We start from the raw sequence: 21,640 nt of genomic DNA, 5'->3' as shown, positions 1-21,640 counted from the left end.
TTTCCACGAGAAATTTTTTATTTTTTACGTTGAATGATCAATATTGTTATTTTTACATAAAAATAAATTGTTGTAAATTCGAGATTTGAAAAAAAAAGGATTAACCTTTGAGTAATTTTCAATAAGATTTACATTCGAAAAAGGAAAAAAGGAAAAAAAAAATGGAAAAAAAAATCCTTTTAAAAACTTTGTCTTAACAACTTTTTATTATTATTATTAAAAACTCTTATTTAAAAAGAAATTTAGAAAAGATTAACCCCGACCAAGAAAAGAAAAAAAGGATTAAATAATAATAATAATTATAATCGTAATGACTATAATTATTATTATTATTATTTCTTAGAAATTACTTTTAATACCCTTTCGTTAACCCCCCGTCTCCCCTTTCTCCCTTTCCCCTTCATTAACAATCTTTTACACCGGTTATTCCAACACGAATTACAATTTTATTCTTTTTCCTTTTACCATTTAAAAAATTTTTCATTTCAGGTTCATTTTACGGTGCGAGTTACATTCACGTACCTTTACAGGATGCTAAAAGCACGACGGATATTCATTTCCGGTTTAAAACTAAAAGATCGGATTCGTTTTTACTTTTGGTTGCCGGAAGAACGGATTATTGTATTATACGTTTAGAATTTGGAAAATTGAAGGTACGTTCAGTAATCATCATCCTTCTTTTTTTTTCCTTTTCTTAAACCGTCATTTATTATTATTATTATTTTTTTTTTAAATTAAAAATTTACGATTATTTAAAAGAAAATGTTTTGTATTTTTTATTTTAAAACCGGAAATAGATAAGCGCGGCCATCTTGTTATAATAAATTTTAAAATTATTTCTTTGATGTAGTCGTTTTCATTTGTAAAAAAAATAAAGATTCTTTTTATATTTATTTCCGTTATTTTAAAATAATGATGATAATGATAATAATAATAATGATAGGTGTGTGTATAAATATACGAGTCGGAGAACAGTAGACGGGAATAAAAGGAGAGGAAGGAAGGAAAAAAGAGAGAGAAAAAAATTTTTTTTTTTTAAAAAAGTTAATTGAAAAATTAAAAATGTCGGAAGGAGGAGGGGATTGTGAGGGGAGGGAATAATGTGACGACAAATATTATTTATTGATTTTTTTATTATTATTATTATTATTAATAAAATTAAAATCGATAAATCTTTATCTTTACTTAATTATTATTATTAATTTATCGTAGGAGGAAAAAAAAATTTGATTTATACAAAGAAAATTTCACGATTTTCGTTTTTTTTTTTTTTTAATAAAAAACGGAAAAAGAAAAAACGAAGGGGAGGGGTCTAGGAGGAAGAGAAAAAAGAGGAGGGTCGATGGAAAAGTAATTAAAGTTTATTTATTAATAATAATAATAATAATAATATTAAAATTTTTTTTTTAATTTAATGAAAATTCTCGTGTGTTTGTCGTCGTCGTCGTCGTCGTCGTGGGTGTTTATGTACATTTTGAATGTTTTTTTTTTTTTTTACAAAGAGACTCGTTTGTTGTTTGTTGGATTTTGTTTTCGGGGGATGGGGGAGAAGGGAGGGGAAAGAAAATATTTTTTATACTTTTCAAATCAATTCTGCGTAAATTATTTTTTTATGTAAGGAGAAAAGAAAACAAAAAAAAGGAAATTATTAAATCGTGTGAATAATTTTAAAATGATTGTTTTCTTTTCCCCTCCCCTCCCCTCACTCCCCTCTCTCCCTCCCCTTAAAAACAAAAAAAAATTAATTTTTTTTTTTTAATGAATCGTGAGTCAGCTGTTAGCAAACTCATGACCGCAGCAAATGAAAATTAATTTTTTTTTTTTTTTTGCTTTTATTTTCCAAAACTTTGTTTTATAATTTATATAAATTTTTTACTTCATTACACAAAGGAAAAGAAAAAAAGGAAAAAAAAAAAGGAATTTACCGAACGTAATAAAATTTTTATTTATTTTTTATAGATTCGGATTAATTTAGGAGCTGGAGAATCGGAAATTTCGTCTGCTAGAGGTTTAAAATTAGACGATCTTAATTGGCATGAAGTTTTTATAACGAGACGAGATGCCGAATTTGTTTTGGTCGTTGATAACATTCATATCACTAAGTGAGTTTTATTATTATTATTAACAATTTTCCAGTTGGCAGCTCTGATTTTTTTTTATCATTATAAAAATAATTTGTTTTAAAAAAAGTTTCCGATTTTCATTCAACTTCATGATTAATTATTTTATTTTATCATTTCGCTAAATAAAAAATTTTAAATAATGGCGGCTCTTTTTTTTTTTTTTTTTTTTTTTTTTTTTTTTTAAAAACAAAAATTTCTTCGAGTTAATTACGAGTTTAAAAAAAAAAAAATTCTAATGATAATAATAATAATAGTAATTAAATTAAAATCGTTATATTATTAATAAAATTAATTAAAATATAATTATTATTATTATTATTTTTCCAGAGAAAAACTGCCTGGAAGATTTTACGAATTAAATATTCATTATGGAATTTTCCTCGGTAGTCAAGGAGATTTTACTGAGCTTTTTTTGGGTCATCACGAGTCCCTAAGAGGTTGCCTTTCTCACGTCGATTACAACGGTATAAACGTATTGAAAAAAGCAAGAGAAAGAATCGGACAAGTCGATGTACAAGGTGTCACGTGGTCATGTTCTCCAGAATTCGAAGCGGGATACGATAAAGAAATAAGTTTCGTTGAAAATGGAGCCTTCATGACTTTACCAAATCCAATAACGAGGAGCGGAACGAGGTTTTTACCCCCCCTCCCCACGAAAATCGTTCATTTCGCGAAATGATAATGATAATGATGATGATTTTTTTTACAGATGGGATTTTAACGTGAAAATATCAAATCACAACGGTTTGCTCCTTTACGGATCAGGATTAACATCGAAATCGGATTACGTTGCCGTTGAAATCGTCGACAGTCAAATAAGATTAATCGTTGATCGTGGAAATGGTGCAGCCGAACTCATAAGCGATGATTCAATATCCGACGGTTACTGGCATTCTGTAACGGTTTTTTTCACACCGACCATATTAGAAATAATAATTGATAAAAAATCATCGAGTTTACAATTAACTCCGACGGAAAATCGTTATTTAGATTTAGATATCGGAGATGTTTTATTCATAGGTATTAAATCCGCCATTTAAAAAAAAAAAATTTTTTTCCTTTTTCTATCTAAAATGGAAGATTTTTTTTTTTTTTTTTTCAAGGTGGAATGGAACTTAATAAAAGAGCAAGAGCATTGGGACAAGGTATAAAATCCGCGGATGTATCTATAAAAGGTTGTTTGAAAAATATCACGTTCGATGGTAAAAGATCCGGTTTTCCAGATGCTAAAATAACCGTTGGTTTATTACCGGATTGCGTTTGGGAATATCATTGTAATAAAAATCCCTGCGTTGAAAATTCAATATGCATACAACAGGGAGTAGAATCTTTTAAATGCGAATGCGATAATCCACCGTGTGTTAAACCTGAATATACTGATAATTATAAGGTATCGATATAATTTTTTTTTATAATAAAATAAAATAAAAATCCTTAACCGTAAATAAATTTTTGTTTTTATATAATTAAAGATATTTTCAAAAACATCTTTGCCAAGGGATTTGGAAATAATTAAATTAGTTCCGGTTATTACGGAAGAAGGAAAAAATTCATTGATAACCACTGATAATATCGACGTGGTTTTAGATTATAGAAAATATGGCGTTAGAGATTCCGGTCTTCTTTTTAGAATATTAAAACCTCCAGAATTTGGAAAGATTTCCGTTGAAAATTGGGATAAACGTGGGTTGTCACGTCAGGTTTTCACGCTTTTAGACGTTGCCAAGGATAAAGTATTTATTTCTTTTTCCCCCCAATCACCCCCCTGCACCCCCCCCCATTCTCTCTTTTATTTTTAAATCGAATTTTTTTTTTTTTTTCTCGTAAATTCCAAAGATTTATTATCTTCATGACGGCTCGGAAAATCATCACGATGTTATAACATTCGATATGGAATTATCACCGGAATCTGGATTTTTACTTCCGGGTTATCTACAAGGAAGACACAGATTCGTTTTACACGTTAATATAACACCCGTTAACGATCCTCCACATCTCGAATTGGGTCCTGGAAAAGTATTGAGACTCGCACAGGTAAAAATTTAAATAAATAAATTTTTAATCCTTCGTTTGTTTGTAATTTTTTTTTTAATAAAAATAAAAAATTTTTAAAAATAGGGTACTAAAAAAATTTTGTCGAAAGATCTTTTAAATGCCGAAGATCCCGATAGTCCGACATCGGATTTAGTTTACACTGTTTTAAACCAAGGAGGTAAACCGGAAGAAAAAGGTTATCTGGAAAGAATCGGAAGACCCGGATTAAAAGTTGACACATTTACACAAAAGGAAGTTGACAACAATGTTATTATTTACGTTCACAGAGGAAAAGAAAGTTCAAATTCTCGTTTAGCTTTACAGGTTTGTTTGTTTGTTTGTTTGTTTGTTTTCCTCTCATTCTTTCGTATTTAAAAATTTTGTTTTCTATCAATTTAAAGGTTTCGGATGGCATAGAAACAAGTCCACCGATATTTTTAAGAATATCATCATTTCCGTTAGAAATAAGATTGTTAAATAACACGGGTAAAAAAAATTTTTATTAATTTTTTATTAATTAATTAATTAATAATTAATAAATAAATAAAATTGATTATTGCGTTTTTTTAGGAATTATTTTAACGCATAAATCATTTATGAAAATAACCGGACAAAATCTTAGTTTCGTTACAAACGCGGAAGATCCGACATTGGAAATACGATACGAAATAACAAAATTACCTCAATATGGCGTCATTCAAAGATTTATAAATTTAGAAAAAAAAAATTCCGACGAAACATTTAATGGATCATCATTATGGCAAGTCGTAGAACAATTTACGAGTCAACAAATATCGAGAGAAGAAATTCGATATTTACACACGAATCAGTCACCATCCCATGATTTTTTCAAGGTTAAAACCGGAAACACAAAAAAAAAACGTTTTATTTAAAAAAATTCAAAATTAAATTTTAATTTATTTTTTTACTTCCAGTTTAAAGTTTCCGTGGGACAAGTAAAAAATCCAACGGAATACGACTTCCGCGTGACGTTTACAAAATTATCAATCGAACCTATAAGTTTGGAAGAAATTTATTTAAACGGTACGAAAGATGCGATGATAACGGAAAAAGAACTTGAATACGTCACAAAACCGTTAAGAACTGATAAGAAAAATATCGTGTACGAAATAATTAACGGTCCGAAATACGGGTATTTGTCTCTCGTCACGAATAAGAGACAACATTTGCAAGACGGTGATTTTTTCACGCAGGAAGACGTAGAGAGAGAAAGGTTCAGGTACAGGCTACATCGTAAAGGTTATTCTCACATAAAAGACAATTTCGTGTATAAAATTAAAGTTCAAAACGCGGAAACGTCACCGAGAATTTTAAATATTATTTATTCTCCCAATCAAAAACTTAAAAATGAAGTTCAGGTTACATTGGAAGGTCTTCAGGTAGACGAAGGTGGTCGACAAGTTCTTTTGCCCACGAATCTCGATCTTCGTGCTAATTTTATAACGTCTTTGATGTACAACGTGACTCAGGGACCACAATTCGGACGATTGGAAATAATGGATGATTCATTACAAAATATTTTACGTAAAAATTCATCTTATTTCACGTCCGAAGAATTATTCTCTGAAAAAGTTTACTACGTACACGACGATTCGGAAACGAGAAGCGATAGATTTAATTTTGTAGCTTTATCGAACGAACAAGAAGATTTTCAATATGTCGGAGAATTTCACGTTAATATAATATTAAAAAACGATAACACACCCGTTAGAGTCATTGATAAAATTTTCAACGTGGTTATAAATGGTGAAAAACTTCTAACCGGAAGAGATTTAAAATATTCTGATGCGGATATTGATACTAAACCCTCGGATATAATATATACGAGAAGAGGGATACCAAATGGAGGTTTATATTTAGCTAAAGACCCTACAAAACCAGTTTTCGAATTCACACAAGATGATTTAGATAAAGATTTGATTTTATTTAAACACGAGGGTACGGAATATGGTAAAATAGGTTTGTGGATAACCGATGGACATTTTTATGCAAACGGTTTACTAGAAGTAAAAGCTTCTCCCCCTTACATACTCATAAATAATACGAATTTGATTGCTCAAAGTGGTAAAGTCACTCCTATAACTACGTCACATTTAAGTTCCGAAACGAACCTGAACACTCAAAGTCACGAAATAACTTATAACGTCATTGAACCCCCCCAACATGGTTACATAATGCTTTTACCGGAAGAAGAAACCTTAAAATCATTTACGCAATTGGAATTAGAACGTAAAAAAGTTTTCTACAGCCATTTTGGTGATTCGTCCGTGAAGGATTATTTCAGGTAATGATTCTTATTATCGTCACCCCGTGTGTGAAAAAAGCGCGCCAAATAACAATAATAATAATAATAATAATTTTTTTGTAGGTTTCAAGTCATAGCTCAAGACACAACAGCAGAAAGAATTTTCAACATAAGAATTTATCCATCGAGTTTTTGGGAAGATCTCATCACACGTAATTATACTCTATACGTCGAAGAGTCAACGAGCATAACGATAACAAATAATAATTTGGAAGTAATAAAAAAATTAATTTACCTTCGAGCGATGATAATAATGATAATGATAATAATAATCACGTTAAAAAACGTTTCAATTCAGGTAATGCATCCGAACATAGCACCGAGCGATATAATTTACTACGTCGTCAAACAACCTTCCTACGGTACTTTAGAAGTTGATTCCGTCGTAGCAACAGCAGCAGACGACAGCAAAGACGATTCGAAAAATTTAATTAAAATATTCGAACAGTCAACAATTAACGATCGTCATTTACATTACGTTCAGGTAAGAAAAAAAATTTTTTTCCCCTTTTTTTTCTTTTTATTTCCGGTTTTAAATTTGAAAAATTGAATTTTTTTTATTTTGTCGCCGCTGCCGCCGACAGGAAATCGCAAATCAAACGAAAGATTTAATTATAATGGACGTGACGAATGGCATAACGTGGATACGAGGTTTAGAACTTAATATAATCGTTATACCGGAAGTTATTTACATACAAGGCGGTCGTTTCGAATGTCTCGAGGGTGATTCCACTCAACTTCCGAATACTTTATTCACCGTACAAAATAATTATTATCAGAATAAAATCATAGAATATGATATCGTTGAAAAGCCAAAACACGGATTTATTTATTTATTTAAAAAACCGGAAACGCCCATACAAAAATTCACTAAACAACAATATGAAAATGGTCTCGTTCAGGTAATGAGAATTTTATTTTATTTCATTTTTTTTTCATTCGACTTCGGATTTATTGATCGGGGAGGGGTGGTTTTGTATTTTTAGTATCGTCACGACGGAAGTGAAACCATCGAAGATGAATTTAAAATAATCGGTAAAACAGAAGATAAAGAAAGTACGATTGTGACGGTGAATGTTAAAATTCTTGAAATAAACGATCAAAAACCTTATTTGGTAAATAACAAAGGTTTGGAACTTTGGGAAGGTTCTTCCGCCATAATAACATCAAAAAATTTAGGTATTCGATTGTTAGAACACTATTAGAGCGTATTTTGAAACTGTTTTAAAACAAAAATTGTTTTTTTTTAGCCGTAAAAGACGAAGATACGTTACCGGAACAAATATTATTTACGGTAACATCGGTTAAAACCGGTCATTTGGCACTGGTAACAAATCCTAACAAACCTATTTTACATTTTACGCAGGCGCAAATCGATTCAAGTCAAATTTTATTTTTACACAAAGGTAAATTATTATCAAAAAAAATTTATTTAATTTATTAATAATAATTATTAAACGTGTTCCGCCATTTTTTTTTCTTTCCTCCCCGTACAGGCGGTCTTTATGGTAAATTTCAATTTTTTTTCACCGACGGCGAAACAATTTCGGAAAAAATAAATTTTAACATAACAGCAAAAGTCGTTAAAATAAATTTGGTCAATAATGAAAACCTACAAATATTTCCAACGTTGAAAAAACCAATAAATTCAGATCTTTTGCTGTCGGTGACGTCAGATCACACGAGTTCGAGAGGTAATTCTATAACTTATTGGATAAGGAAAAAACCGGAATTGGGAAAATTAGTTTTAAAAGATGAGAAAAATAATTTCGTGGAAGTAGATAGATTTACTCAATCGGATGTTAACGATACAAAAATATGGTATCATCATACGAAAAAATTTAGAAATTTTTACGCACAAGATAATTTCGAATTTGACGTGCACGCAGAATTCACTCACGCGTTAGTCGAACAGGTACGATATAAATAAAACAAATTTCATTTTAAGTTTCAGTATTGCCAATATTTTAAAACTTAAAACAAATTTTTAGATTTTTAGTATAAACATTTCCGTTTCTTCCGGAGGACTCGATCACTTTCTAGACATTTCAACGGTCGAAGTGAAAGAAGGTGATTCGAAAACAATTCGAATCAACACGAATGAATTAATATCGTTTTTAACAATTCAAGCCGGTTTGGAATCTCCTACTATTCAAATTCATTTGTTTAAAAAACCTACGCACGGTCAAATATGCTACAGGTCCGAGTGCAACGTCACAATATTTTCCCAAAATCAATTAAACATGGGAGAAATAATTTACAGGCACGATAATTCGGATACGTTACGCGACGAAATTAATTTTTGGATATACCTCGAACCCGGTGACGTACTTTTATGTAACGTAACAATCCCCGTTAAAATAATACCGGTTAACGATCAACCTTTTTCAATAATAACACTATCTCCTCATTTGACGGTTGTCGAAGGACAAAAATACGTATTGACCAAACACGATTTACTCACCGAAGATGCCGACACGTCACCCGAAGATATCGTTTACGATATAATAAACGGTCCTTCGCAGGGTACCGTTTCCGTTTTGAGAAACGACACGAATAATTTAGATTTAAGCGGACGATTCACTCAAGAGGACATTAATTCGGGAAGGGTGGTTTATCATCATTCGGGTTCTATACAACCCACGAGTTTTTATTTTAGAGTGTCCGACGGTAAATTCAATCCGACTTACACCGTTTTCAACATACAAGTTTTGCCTTTGATATTAAACATAACGAGTTCGAATCCTGTTTATTTGCAACAGTGTTCTAGTGTCGCACTCGTCACGCCCGATAATTTTCAAATCGATACGAACGGAGATGTCGGTAACGTCAAATACAACGTAACGAAAAGTCCAAAAAATGGCGTCATTTATTTGGGCGACGTACCATCGAATTTTTTCACACAAAACGATTTGGAAAATAAAAAAGTAATGTACATGCAAACGGTCATGTCGGCTCCGGGTGATTCTTTTCAACTCGGGGGTTGGATAATCGAAGTAGAAAATCCACCCAGAGTCGAAATCAACGTCGTTATCAAACCTTTGATAATAACGGGTATATTCACGCCGATCGTCGGTACCAAAAATCGTTTGGGATTATCGGTTTTGGACGCGTCGCCTTTAGCTAAAGTTACCAATAGTAATCCAGTATACGAAGTTATTAAAAAACCAAGATTGGGAAGATTGAAAAAAATAATAAGGAGTTCGGGAGAAAAGAAAAACATTAAAGAAAAAGAAATCGGTAGGTTTTCGCACGAAGAACTCAAAAGCGGTGTCATTTATTACGTCACGAAAAAATCAATAATGGCGGATGAAATATACGGTTTGGACGATTTGATGATTTTACAATTGGTCGCATCAATATTTCAACCTGCAAAAGTTGAATTAAAATTTAAAGTCGTACCTGAAACAAATCTATCGGTGAATTCAATAGACGCCATATCCCAACAACATCCTAAAATGCCGGCATCGAAAAATCCTATAAGTCAAGATGGCGGCATAAGAGTTGCGAGTCCGAATATAAAAAGTGACTATTTATTAATATTAGGTATGATTGTGGGAGTGTTGTTTTTAGCAATAATAGTTGTCATTATCGTGAGGTGTCGAACGGTTAAAAGCGAAGAAAGAAAATCAAATAAACAAGATTTACAGGGTCCTTTACCCTTGCCCCGTCCGCCGGACGATTTGATGCCCTCCACTGGAAGAATAAAAAATTTTACGTCATCAAACGGCTCAACTCCAAATTCGATACCACAATGTAAAGTCATACCCATAGGTCCTGTGGATTCAATAACGAGTTCGGATTTGGAAATCAACGCTCGGTATCCATACGGGATATCGGATGATCCCGTCGAAGATTGGAGCAGTTACGACACGTCCGAAACCGGATATCCTCACAGAACTATTAATCCTATGCTTAGGAGAAATCAATATTGGGTATGAATGTAAATTTTGTTTTTTTTTTTTTTTTTTTTCTCTTTCTCTTCTTGTTTTTGTTATTAAGTGAATTATATTTATCGCGAAAAAAAAAAAAAAATTTATTATGTACGTGTAAACGAGAGACTGAAATCAATTTAAAAAAAAAAAAAAAATTTTTTATTAATTATTTTTTTTTACTCAGACAATAATAATAATAATAATTAAACCGCCATTTGTAATTTAAATTACGATTGGAAAAAAAAAAAAAAATTTATACAAAAAAAAAGTACCGATCTAAGGTATAAAGCTCATTAAATGGAACCTGAATAATAAATTTAAAAAAAAATTTTTTTTTTTTAATTACTTCCCCTTCTTTCTTATTCCCTAATCATTTATTCGCCATCTTTATATTTTTAATCATTCGATTATAAATCGATACGATTCGATTCGAGTTTTTTTTTCTTTCGTAATTTTTCGATTTCACATCGGGTTACGCTCGATTTCCTCTTCGACACTCGATTTGACACTCGGCAACAAAAAAGAAATAATAATAATAATAATAATAATAATAATAATAAAATTTCCGTTAAAAACTTTTTTAATTTTCATTTTTCAATTTACATTCTTATATGAAATGTACTCAAAAATTCAGGAGCTCTCGTTATCACGTGTTCAAATTCCATAAATGAAAGTTTACCATCTCCGTCAACGTCGGATTCCTCTATGACTTTTTCACATACCTGAGAAATTTCTTCAGGTGTGAGTTCGTTTCTCGTTAACAAACGCAAAGCAAGTTCTAAATCTTTATGTCCGATGTGTTGATCTCCGTCGAAATCTGCAATGTCAAATCATTCCTTCAAAGGTATTCGACCTACGTGGATTAGGACCTACGCGAGTAGGTACGTACCGTATATTTTAAAAGCGTAAAAAACTTTTATGTCTCTCGGTGCGTGTTCACTAAAAACGGACAAAAGATCTAGAAAATCTTCGAACGTGAGATTTCCCTTTCCGTCGTTTGAAAAAACTTCACAGATTCTTTGCCTGAAAGGATTTTCCTTCAAAAAAAAAAAAAAAATTAATCAATCATCTTAAAAAAAAAAAACGAACCCTTTCAAAACCTGAACCTTAACTTACTCTAAGCTCTGGCAATTTGAGTACTTCTTCCATCGACACCAAAACGGTCACGGGTTCGTTTTTTGTCATGGTTTTAGGCACGACATCCGGATTTATTTCCCGAAACCTTTTGTGCACTCTTAATATTTCTTTCCTCGTGAAAAATGTACAATCCTTACACACAAAAAAATAAACGATTACGTGATGGCGACGATGAAAAATTAACCCCCTCAACATTATAAATAATAATTACCTGATAATCTTCCAATTGATCTTCGGTAAACGTCACAAATTTATTTCCCATCTTTCGATTCAATTTTATTATTATTCATTTAAACAAAAAAAAAAAAAAAAAAAAAAAAAAAAGGAGAGAGAGAGAGAATGAGAGAGAGAGAAAAACGTTCACTTATGTTTTAACATGTATTACACACGTTCGCTTTTGTTAGGTTAACTTAGATGATGTTTTCTGTTTTTTTTTTTTTTTTTTTTGTATTAAGGTCAAAAAATGGGCGTGGTCCACGAATGGGGTAATAGAAAATTGTCGATGGATGCGAACGTGGTGTCGGTGGATTTTCAATTTCGAACGAACGGTTAGTTAAATTTAACGTTTTTTTTTTTTTTGTATAAAATTTGTCCGTGAAATTTTTTAATGTTTTTTCGTTAATTTAATTATTACGATTCATTTTGAAAATAATATTTTGAACGTGAAATACGCCGCCATCTTTTTTTTTAATACGACCTGAAAATTAATCAAAGGAATTAAATGAAAGCAAACCGAAAAATTTTGAAAAAAAAAAAAGAGAGAGAGTGAGAGTCGACTCACCCGCCATTTTGAACGAATGCGGAAAATTTCACGGAAGGTTTAATAAATATTCTTGAACAATGTGATCGCTTAAATTAACCAATTGTAAATTGGATGCATCGTCCGGAAGTTTGTTGAATGATTCCACTGATTCCACGATTTCCCTTTCCTCTTCGAGTGTCATTCCATTTTCTACAACTTCCGATATTGTGACCATGCTCAAATCTATGGCAGGAGACGTTGTGAAAACTAATTCCCTTTTATCCGATTGACCCGAATCGAAATTGAGTTCTTCGTAAGTCACGTTTATCGGATCCATGTCTCCCTCGTGCGGGTACCTTAATCCGTATGCGTTCGTTTCGAGATTTCCGTTCACTTGTATTTCGTCGAACGTATTCGCATTCCTGAAATCCGTTTCGAGGTTTTCGAGGGATAATAATTCTCCTCCGCCTTGTTCGTCGCCGTTGCTGACGTACATTTGCGATTTCGAACGATCGTTTATCGTTCCGTCGTAAACTCCTCCGTTTCCCGGATGTTGGGGAAAATTTTCAGGTTGCATCAAATTGTTTTGATGATGATTGTTTTTCTCGTGAAACGTTTTGTAATGGGTTTGCAAGTGACTCGATTGTTTGAAAGCCGTGCCGCAAAAACACACGAACGGCCTTTTTTGCTCGTGTATTCTCATGTGCCTGTTCAATTCGCTTTTTCTCTTGAATTTTTTTTTGCACACTTGACACTCGGCATTTCGCACATCCGAATGTTTCATTAATATGTGTTCGTTCAATGCTGATAATTGATTGAAAGTATTGCCGCACAATTCGCAAACGACGCAAACTTTATTCCTGTGCAATCGTATGTGTTTGGTCAAATTAACTTTCAACGTAAATGTTTTCTTGCATTCGTCACATTCGTAAATGCTCTTGTGAACTCTCAAGTGCCACGTCAATTCACGTTGAGTTTTGTATTGTTTTCCACAGCTTTCGCATATTAATTTATCTTCGTAAACTTTTTCGTACTTGCTCTCGGGGAGTATTATCTTGGCTTTTTCAAAATGCGATTTCCTTTTCTCATGTTTTTGCAATGCGTCCATGGTTCTAAAACTCTTCACGCAATATTTACAATAATATTTTTTTTCCAATGAATGAGTCGCCATGTGATTTTTTAAAACGACATTTTTTTTAAATACTTTATGACATATTTCGCATTCGAATTTCGGTTCTGGACCTTTAACTTCGTGACCATCTTTTTTGTGCTTGTACAAATCAACTTTTGAAGTTACCGTTATGTCGCAAGTCAAGCATTTATAAGTACCCGATTTGTGAACCGAAACGTGAAACAATAATTGTTGCCTCCTGTAAAACTTCATTTTACATATTTTACATTTCCAAATTTTTTCGGATTCGTGAACAAGCGAATGCTCTTTAAATTTTTCTTTTGTAGGCAGTAACAAACCGCAGGACAAACAAACAAATTTCCCTTTGGAATGTTCTACTTGATAATGATTGTATAAACCTAAATGACGTCGAAAACTCATGGCACAAAATCTGCAAGGTATTAAATCCCTTTCCATTTTAATATCCGGATGTTTTTCTTTTAAATGATTTTTATAAAGTGCCCACGTGCTAAATTTTTCTTCGCAGTACCTACAATTATTATCATTATGACCCAATATGTGTTTTAAATAATGTCTTCGATACTTAAATTTTTCATCACATTCGGAACATTTTAACAATGATAATTTGCATTCTTTTTTTTTCTGATGCTTCCAAAATAATAAAATACTGTTAAATGTTGATCTACATAATTTACACGATAAGGGAGATTTGCCATGAGTTGTAAAATGCTGCAACAAAGCCGATTTAGTCTCGCATGTAGTCATACATCCAGGACATTTAAATATACTATTTTCATTTTCTACATAATCAGTATCGACATGTCTTTTTTTCCTAGCAGGCTTCTTTTTTAATAATTTATTTTCTTTTTTATCATTTAATAAATTTTTATAATTTATTGATTTAGTTGAATCCATTTTGTCAGAAATTAATGTTTGATTATTCGAATTTTGGTGTTTTTCTACATTTTCATTTTCATTAAGGCACTCTTTTACGTTTGTCTTTTCAATGAGAGAACTACTCGTAATATCATTATCAACATCTTTAAGTAATTGAGTAAAATTATTAAAATTTACATTATCATGTAGAATTTCACTTTCATTCAAATTTGAACACATGTCATTATCCACCAAATTACATTCATCACTATTAGAATCACAGTTTTTGTCTTCGATTGTAGGAGTGTTTTCGATTTGACAAATCGTAGAAACATTATCGTCTGAACTGTATGACTTTGTAATATTATTACAGTTAATTCCTTCTTTTTCATTGGGAATGACTAAACCATAATTTAAAGCACATTCTTTTAAATATCCCATTACTTCTGTTCGACCTGTTGAGTCTAAAGAGAGAACAGACTGCAACATTGCTTGTACCTGTAACAAAAGGTACTATATTTGAAAAAAATAATCTTAATAAATATCAGTCACTGTATTAATATATATTTTAGGCTACCTAACCTAAATTACTGTTAAATGGAGTAATAAAAAAGTAAAAAACCAAAATTTAAAATATTAAAATAATTTCAAAAATTAATAATTTAATTGGTACTTGTCTTTTTCATTTTGTTTACTTATGTATTTATTTAAAATTATCAAATCAATTTCGACCAGTTGAAAAATTTAAATTTTCTTTAAAAAATTTAATCAATTTTTACTATTTTAAAAAAATAAAAATAAATTAAAGTATTTAATCATATTAAATTTTTGTGTCCTGATCTTACTTGTTTTTTAATTGTATTTAAGTCCATTTTTATAAAAAAAAATGATATATACTAGCTTTATGTGATTACGTCTTTTTACTAAAATAAAAATAAAAAAATTTAATTAGGTAAGAATATAAATTAAATAAGTAAAAATAAATTTGATGTATTTCAAATTTAATAACATGTAGAGTGTATGTTCCAACCACCATTGACTCGTTTTTGTGATTATCGAGAACTCGAGCTTTCGATTAATCGTTTTTTCAACTCGATTTTTTATCTATAACTCGAGAAGAAGAAAACGTTAAAATATTTAAGAAATTTAGTATTTGATATTATATTTAAAAAAAAAATGATTTCAGAGCGTATAATTAATTATATGTAAGTAATTAATGCTTTTTTTCAAAGTAATTAAAAACCATTTATCGTTAATTATCCGATAATTAGCTAGAAAAAATAATAAATAATATAAAAAACTTCAAAAAAACTCTTTTAATTATTGTTAGGTTAAAGAAAGTATAATTTCTGGTAGCAACTTTTGTTTTTGTTTTTATTTATAATATTATAAATTGCCTTTTGGGATATAAAAAAAAGAAAAATGAAAACAGTAGTCACGGTTAAAAATAAATCAATAAAAAATTGACAACCTGTCTTGCTGGAAAACAAAAAAAAAAAAAAAAGTTTTATTATTATTTTGTTTTCACTTCCTCATAGCCTATTTCCGCATGAATAGTTATAAAAAATCTTCATTTAAATAAAAAATAAAACAATAATGGCAATTTATCAAGGGAAGGCTATATATATAACGAAAAATTTTTTATATTCAAAGGTTTTTGTTAAAAATCGGAACACTTGCTCACCTTAAAAATCCACCTTCATATTACTACAGGAAGTTGTTATTTCGCATTTAAATAAAACATATTAATAAATATACTTCAATACGTGATGAAAAGGTCATGAAGTCGAAGGTAGGAACAAAACAGTTTCAGGTACACAATACAAATAAAAAATTTTATAATTTCCGGTTCGTGAGTTCTTGACAATTTAATTAACCTCGTACTTTGAATTGTTTGTTATTCGGAAACAGTCTCGGGTATAAAAACAATATGAATCCCTAAAATCCCCCCATTTCATTCCCTTACCTCCTTTCAAACACTCATTGCATAAAACGAAACCTTTCGATTTTAAATATATTATTAAATTTAAAAAAATTATAAATTCAAAACCTGATATCTGTAATAAAGGCAAGGGGACCTCCCTCCCCAATCGACCTTCGGTTTTTCCAGGTACACTCTTCAAATCACTATAAAATTGTTGAATTAGGTCAGTGTCGTTGTTTTTAATAGGAGCAATCTTTAAATGTTGTGTGGTCGTCATTTGTTTTTAGTTTTCTTTTTTTTTTTATAATTTTTTGCCAACGGTTCCTTAGCCGTACGAAATTATAAAAAAAAAAAATTTTTTTTTTTCCAGTACCGCCAACCTTTTAATTGTATAAGAGTGACAAGGTTTACAAGTGATAGAAGCTGTCAGTTTTTATTTAAAAAAAAAAATTAATATCTGTCTTTCTTTTTCCTTAAATGATTTATAAAAAAAAAAAACTTTTGTTATTTAAAATCCTTCACATAAATCTATTAATTTCTCTTATTGAAGGTATTATCATTATTATTTTTTTCTTTAAATGAGTGAAAGTGATTATTATGTATTCAATAATAAAAACTTATTAAAGAAAAAAATTCATTCATTCATTCGTTCATTAACGTTACAAACAAAACGTTTTTTTTTTAAATCAGGATAATAAAAAAAAAATTTAAGGTTAAATAATAATAATAATAATGAATTAATTACAATATATTTATGTATATTATTTATAAATAAATAACCCATAACCCTTATTTAAAAAAAAAATTTTTTTAGTATTATTTTGTTTGGCACACGAATCAATTTTTCATTGAAATAATAAATTTATTTATACCTTAAAGAAAATTTTAAAAATAATAATAATAATAAATACATTATTTCATGATGGCGATTACAAACAATTAATTAAAATGATTTATTTAATAAATAAAATAAATCATCATGACTGTGTAAAAATTTTTTTTTTTTAAATTATTTTAAATAATCACATTCATTCTTACAAGTATCACAGATCATGCTTTTCATTTTGAAACGATTTTTTTTTCTCACACCCCCTCTTCTCCCTCCCCTACCCTCCCCTTCCCCTATTAAAAAAAAAATAATAAAATATTTAAATAATTTTTTACAAACAATTTAATTAAAACTACTCGAAAAAAAAAAAAAAAAAACAGAAACTTAATGTGATATATTTTACTTAAATCTAAAAATTTATATTAATAATAATAATAATAATAATAATATTTTAAATATGGCGCGATACATTATCACATTATTTAAGTAATGTCTATCAACTAATTTTTTTTCTAATAAAATAATAATAATAATATTTAAAATGAACGATTTAACATTAACAAATAAACGGTTAAAAATTAAGTTACATACCCTTAAATAACTATAAATAAAATAATAATAATAATAATTTGTATAATTAATAACTGTCTAAAAAAATAAACGAATCCTTTTATTTATTTGTTTATTTTTTTTTTTACCGAATTAATCAACAAAACAAATTTCAAAAGGATTACCTTGAGTAAAAAAAAAAAAAAAAGGAAAGAAAAAAAGAAAAGTTTTTTTTTTACACCAACACACGCCCTAAAAAAAAGTTAATAAATTAAAAAATTTAATTGCAATTTATTTTTTTTTTTTTTGACAAAGTCATCAGTAATATTGTTCGGGGTCACACACACGTACACACATACTTCGATCATGTTATTGCAAAAAAAGAAAAAGGAAAAAAGGAAAAAAAAATGTTTGAAATGTTTATTCGAGTCTTAATGAAAAATTAATTAATAAACGAATGAAAACGTGGCAAAAGAAAAAAATTGTTAAAAATTTTTTATTACCGTAATATATTCAAAAGTATTAGAAAGGGATTGAGAAAGAGGAAAAAATTTTATTTGACCTTTTTCAGGTACCCGATTTAATCGACGCGTAAAAATTAGGTTAAATGATAAAAAAAAAAGAAAATTATTTAGTTCGGAGAAAAATAAATATTGACGTCATTGAAGTGTAATGAACTAATGACATTTGTTGATAATATTTATTATCATTATCTTTTTTTTTATTTTATTGGGTGTTAACAAAGCCTTTTGATCCGTCAGGTCCCTTAGGCATGCGTATAACGTTTTCAGGTATGTGTGGAGAACAATTAGACGTACAAACGGATTGAGGTCCGAACGATGTCCGACTGTTCGAATGCATTAGAGGATGATAATTGCAATTTCCAGGAGAACCGAATGATGATCTCCTCGGTAAATCTACCAAATCCCTCGAATTATTTCTCGATAAAAATGGCGGAGCGAAAACATCGGATCCTACGGAATCCCTGCTTAATCTACGGTAATTTGTTATATTTTCCGATGGCAAACTGTCACGACTAAAACGTCTTTGCAATCCGCTTTCGGTGCTAGATATCGAATCACGGCTAAATCTTCGTCCGAGATCAATAGAACGGGTATAAGAACCAGAACTATCCGAACCGGATACGGAATCGTGACTGCATCTTCTTAAAAAGCAACAGGATCCATCGAATCCAGAGAGTCGTCTTAATGCCGGGATTTGATATCCGTTTTCCTGAATTTCTTTATTGAGTGAATATCGACGATAACCGCTCGGTACGGGAGAATCGTAACCGGAGCCCGAACTTGAGTACCTTCTTTCACAGTGTTTACAACAACTACAAGAAGGTCTATCTCGGTACGAATCGGGACAAACGAAATTCGATTCCATAACTCGATTAGCCGAAAATCTTCTTTGTAATCTTGGTATGTCGGCTCCTCTCAGCGGGTGCGGAGATGATGATCTCCTTGAATAAAATTTTGCATCTTCTGTTTCTGAACCGCTTGGACAAGATGAAGAAAGTTCACCTTCCATAAATTTATTAACCACAGTCTTTTTATTTTGCATTCTTTTCTTTTTTTCACTCGGGGGTGCATTCAATTCAATTATTTTCATATCGTGACTTCCTCCTCGGTATTCGTCATTCATCCGATCAATGGCTAATTTGGCAGATTCCGTTCTATCGAATTCAATTAACGCAGATGTTGTTCCATTCATTTCAGGATGCTTGTTGGCAAATGAGCGTACGTCTGCAGGTATGGAACTTCCAGGTCTTAATATTCTTATAAGTGCGATTTCTCCAAATTCTCGGAAAATTTCAGCAACGTTTTCTATTGTCGGTTTATCCATGGGTAAGTTAATAACGACAATTGTACGAGATGGCGTGGTTTGATCGAACGGAGGAAGTGGATCCACTCTTCTCAATTTGGTTTTAGCTTCGTTTACTTCCAACTTTGTGGATTTTTGTAAAGAGTAGGCTACCACCCTCCAGTCTTTTGCCAAATGTTTAACTCTTTTAAAACTAGATATTAATTTTAACGATACATAACCTTCTTTGTTTCTTCTGACGTGTTTTAAAAGGAAAGCATCCTTGGCTATGTTTTCGTCGGAAAAATAAAATTCAACTTGTGCCACGATCCTTTTTACCAAATCATCATCGGGAGGTTCAAATGGAGATTCTTCTTCATCTTCTTCTTCTTCCTTTTTATTCTTATCGATAACGTTTCCTTTTTCTTTAAATCCGGTTGTTTCGCATCCGGAATCTTTTTCGCTGGTACCAGCATCATCACTTCCACTATCCGTCGTTTCATTTTCGGTACCACATTGTTTTTTTTCTTCTGTTTTTATTTTTTGTTCCATGTCACTTTGTGCGCTGTCGTAATTTAAACAAACGTCACTATCCGTGTTGCTATCGACACTTTCCTGCTTGGATAAATTTTTCAAATTTGTTATTTCTTTATTATTTAAATCGTAGGTTTTAATGTCGGATTCTTCAATCGTTTCAAGTTCTTTTCCTAATAATTCTTGTTTATCAAAAATGACAGATTTATCAATTTCACAAGACATATTTTATATAATTCACACTCAAACACTTTTTATTAAAAATAAATAATAATAATAATTTTTAAAATATACTTCACCGTTTAAAAAAAAAAAACCGTTAAAAAAATTTAAATAAAACGGTCATTTTACATAATACTAATAATAATAATAAAAAAAAAAAAAAAAACGTTTTTTCAAAACGGATTAAAATTTTTATTTGAAACTCACGTTTTTTAAAATTAATTTTTTTCTTATTTTCTTTCTTTATTATTATTATTTACTAACAATCCTTTCCGAAGCTTTTCTATAACTTTTAGACAAGCACATGGAAAATCGCGATTCGATTACGATGAAAAAAAAAAAAGAAAAACACGCCGAGTGTGGGCTCTGCGTCCGTGCAAAACAAATTAAACTATAAACTTTTCAATGTCAATTCAAGTCTTTTATAAACATTAGCAAGTTAAATGTCTCGTAATGTAAAAAGAAAAAATAATGTTTAACTTACGGATAAAAAGAAAAAATAAAAAAAAAATTCGGAAGGAAGAAAACTGGATGACTTTGATTATGAAAATCGGAAATAGTAATAAAAAAAAAAAAAACTCGTGATAGAATTTTCCGATATAAATTTTCTTTTTAAAAATTTAAACAAAATTATTTTTATTTAAATTTTTAATTTCGCGACTGTTATCCATTCATAAATATACGTCACAGGTATATTATGAAAATTAAATTTTAATTGCAGGTTTTATATTACATGTTTAGATATAATTCATTAATTATAAATATTAATATTAATAATAACAATAATAATTTAAATAAAACGGAGGCGGTCGTGTCATAATGAAAAAACATAATTTTAATTAATTTTAATAATTTTTTTATGCAAAAGAAGACTTAAAAAATTTTTTTTTTGTTTTTAAATGTTGGTATTTATTAAAAACGCAAATAATTCGAGGGGAAACACATGGAAAATGTTTTTTTTTTTCTAACGGGGAAGTTATTAAACATCCTTGATTGTGGAAAATAACACAAGACAACCGTAAAAAGGGCCTTGATGAGTTTGATTGCCCGGAAGAGACTGAAATATGAAAAATATATTTTTTTCACTCAAATACACACACACACACACACACACGCACACGCACACACAGAACTTTATACATTTTTGAAAATAGGACAAGGATATTGTCAAACATTTTACGTAAACAACTTCCAATAAAATTTTTTTTTTTTTTTTTATTAAATAATTACGTTTTCTGCGGGAAAACTCTATGATTAAATAACACTATTAAAACTTTTTTTTTTTTTTACGGCGATTTATTTTATTATTATTATAATTATTATTATTAATATGTATTTTATCTTTTAGGAAATAAAATCATTTAATTTTCCAGTTTCCTGTTTTATAACTACTACGTTTAAAAAAAAAAATATACGTAAATGGTAGAGGTCAGTGTCGGATATCTATAATATTAAAACCCTAATTTTTATT

The 21,640-nt window shown here is 30.0% G+C and overlaps 4 protein-coding genes across 4 annotated transcripts; 1 reads left to right on the top strand and 3 right to left on the bottom strand.

Annotated features, from left to right (window-relative positions):
* Positions 1–343: 343 nt before the first annotated feature.
* Positions 344–10,424, top strand: Phum_PHUM210160 (Chondroitin sulfate proteoglycan 4 precursor, putative; the record flags this gene model as incomplete). Its single annotated transcript, XM_002425531.1, has 19 exons — positions 344–365; positions 490–653; positions 1,960–2,102; positions 2,451–2,756; positions 2,833–3,143; positions 3,227–3,513; positions 3,596–3,856; positions 3,960–4,157; positions 4,242–4,481; positions 4,559–4,643; positions 4,728–5,011; positions 5,093–6,462; positions 6,547–6,697; positions 6,782–6,967; positions 7,068–7,385; positions 7,470–7,662; positions 7,734–7,889; positions 7,980–8,398; positions 8,475–10,424. Coding segments are annotated over 19 exons (7,044 nt in total), but the record flags the coding sequence as incomplete, so codon positions are not given.
* A 593-nt stretch (positions 10,425–11,017) lies between these two features.
* Phum_PHUM210150 (uncharacterized protein) lies at positions 11,018–11,817 on the bottom strand (the record flags this gene model as incomplete). The annotated part of the gene is made up of 4 exons (XM_002425530.1): positions 11,018–11,235; positions 11,308–11,455; positions 11,535–11,687; positions 11,767–11,817. The coding sequence occupies 4 exons, from the start codon at positions 11,815–11,817 to the stop codon at positions 11,018–11,020; spliced, it is 570 nt and encodes a 189-aa protein (XP_002425575.1).
* A 547-nt stretch (positions 11,818–12,364) lies between these two features.
* Phum_PHUM210140 (zinc finger protein, putative) lies at positions 12,365–15,177 on the bottom strand (the record flags this gene model as incomplete). Its single annotated transcript, XM_002425529.1, has 2 exons — positions 12,365–14,803; positions 15,151–15,177. 2 exons carry the CDS (start codon positions 15,175–15,177, stop codon positions 12,365–12,367), a joined length of 2,466 nt encoding a protein of 821 aa, XP_002425574.1.
* A 3,089-nt stretch (positions 15,178–18,266) lies between these two features.
* On the bottom strand, positions 18,267–20,172 carry Phum_PHUM210130 (lupus la ribonucleoprotein, putative; the record flags this gene model as incomplete). The annotated part of the gene is made up of 2 exons (XM_002425528.1): positions 18,267–18,284; positions 18,349–20,172. 2 exons carry the CDS (start codon positions 20,170–20,172, stop codon positions 18,267–18,269), a joined length of 1,842 nt encoding a protein of 613 aa, XP_002425573.1.
* Between the last annotated feature and the right edge of the window lie 1,468 nt (positions 20,173–21,640).

The sequence above is a fragment of the Pediculus humanus genome, genomic scaffold (genome assembly GCF_000006295.1).
Source record: "Pediculus humanus corporis 1103172107560 genomic scaffold, whole genome shotgun sequence".
In the NCBI taxonomy this organism is placed as follows: Eukaryota; Metazoa; Arthropoda; class Insecta; order Psocodea; family Pediculidae; genus Pediculus; species Pediculus humanus.
This window is presented reverse-complemented; position numbering and strand designations above follow the sequence as displayed.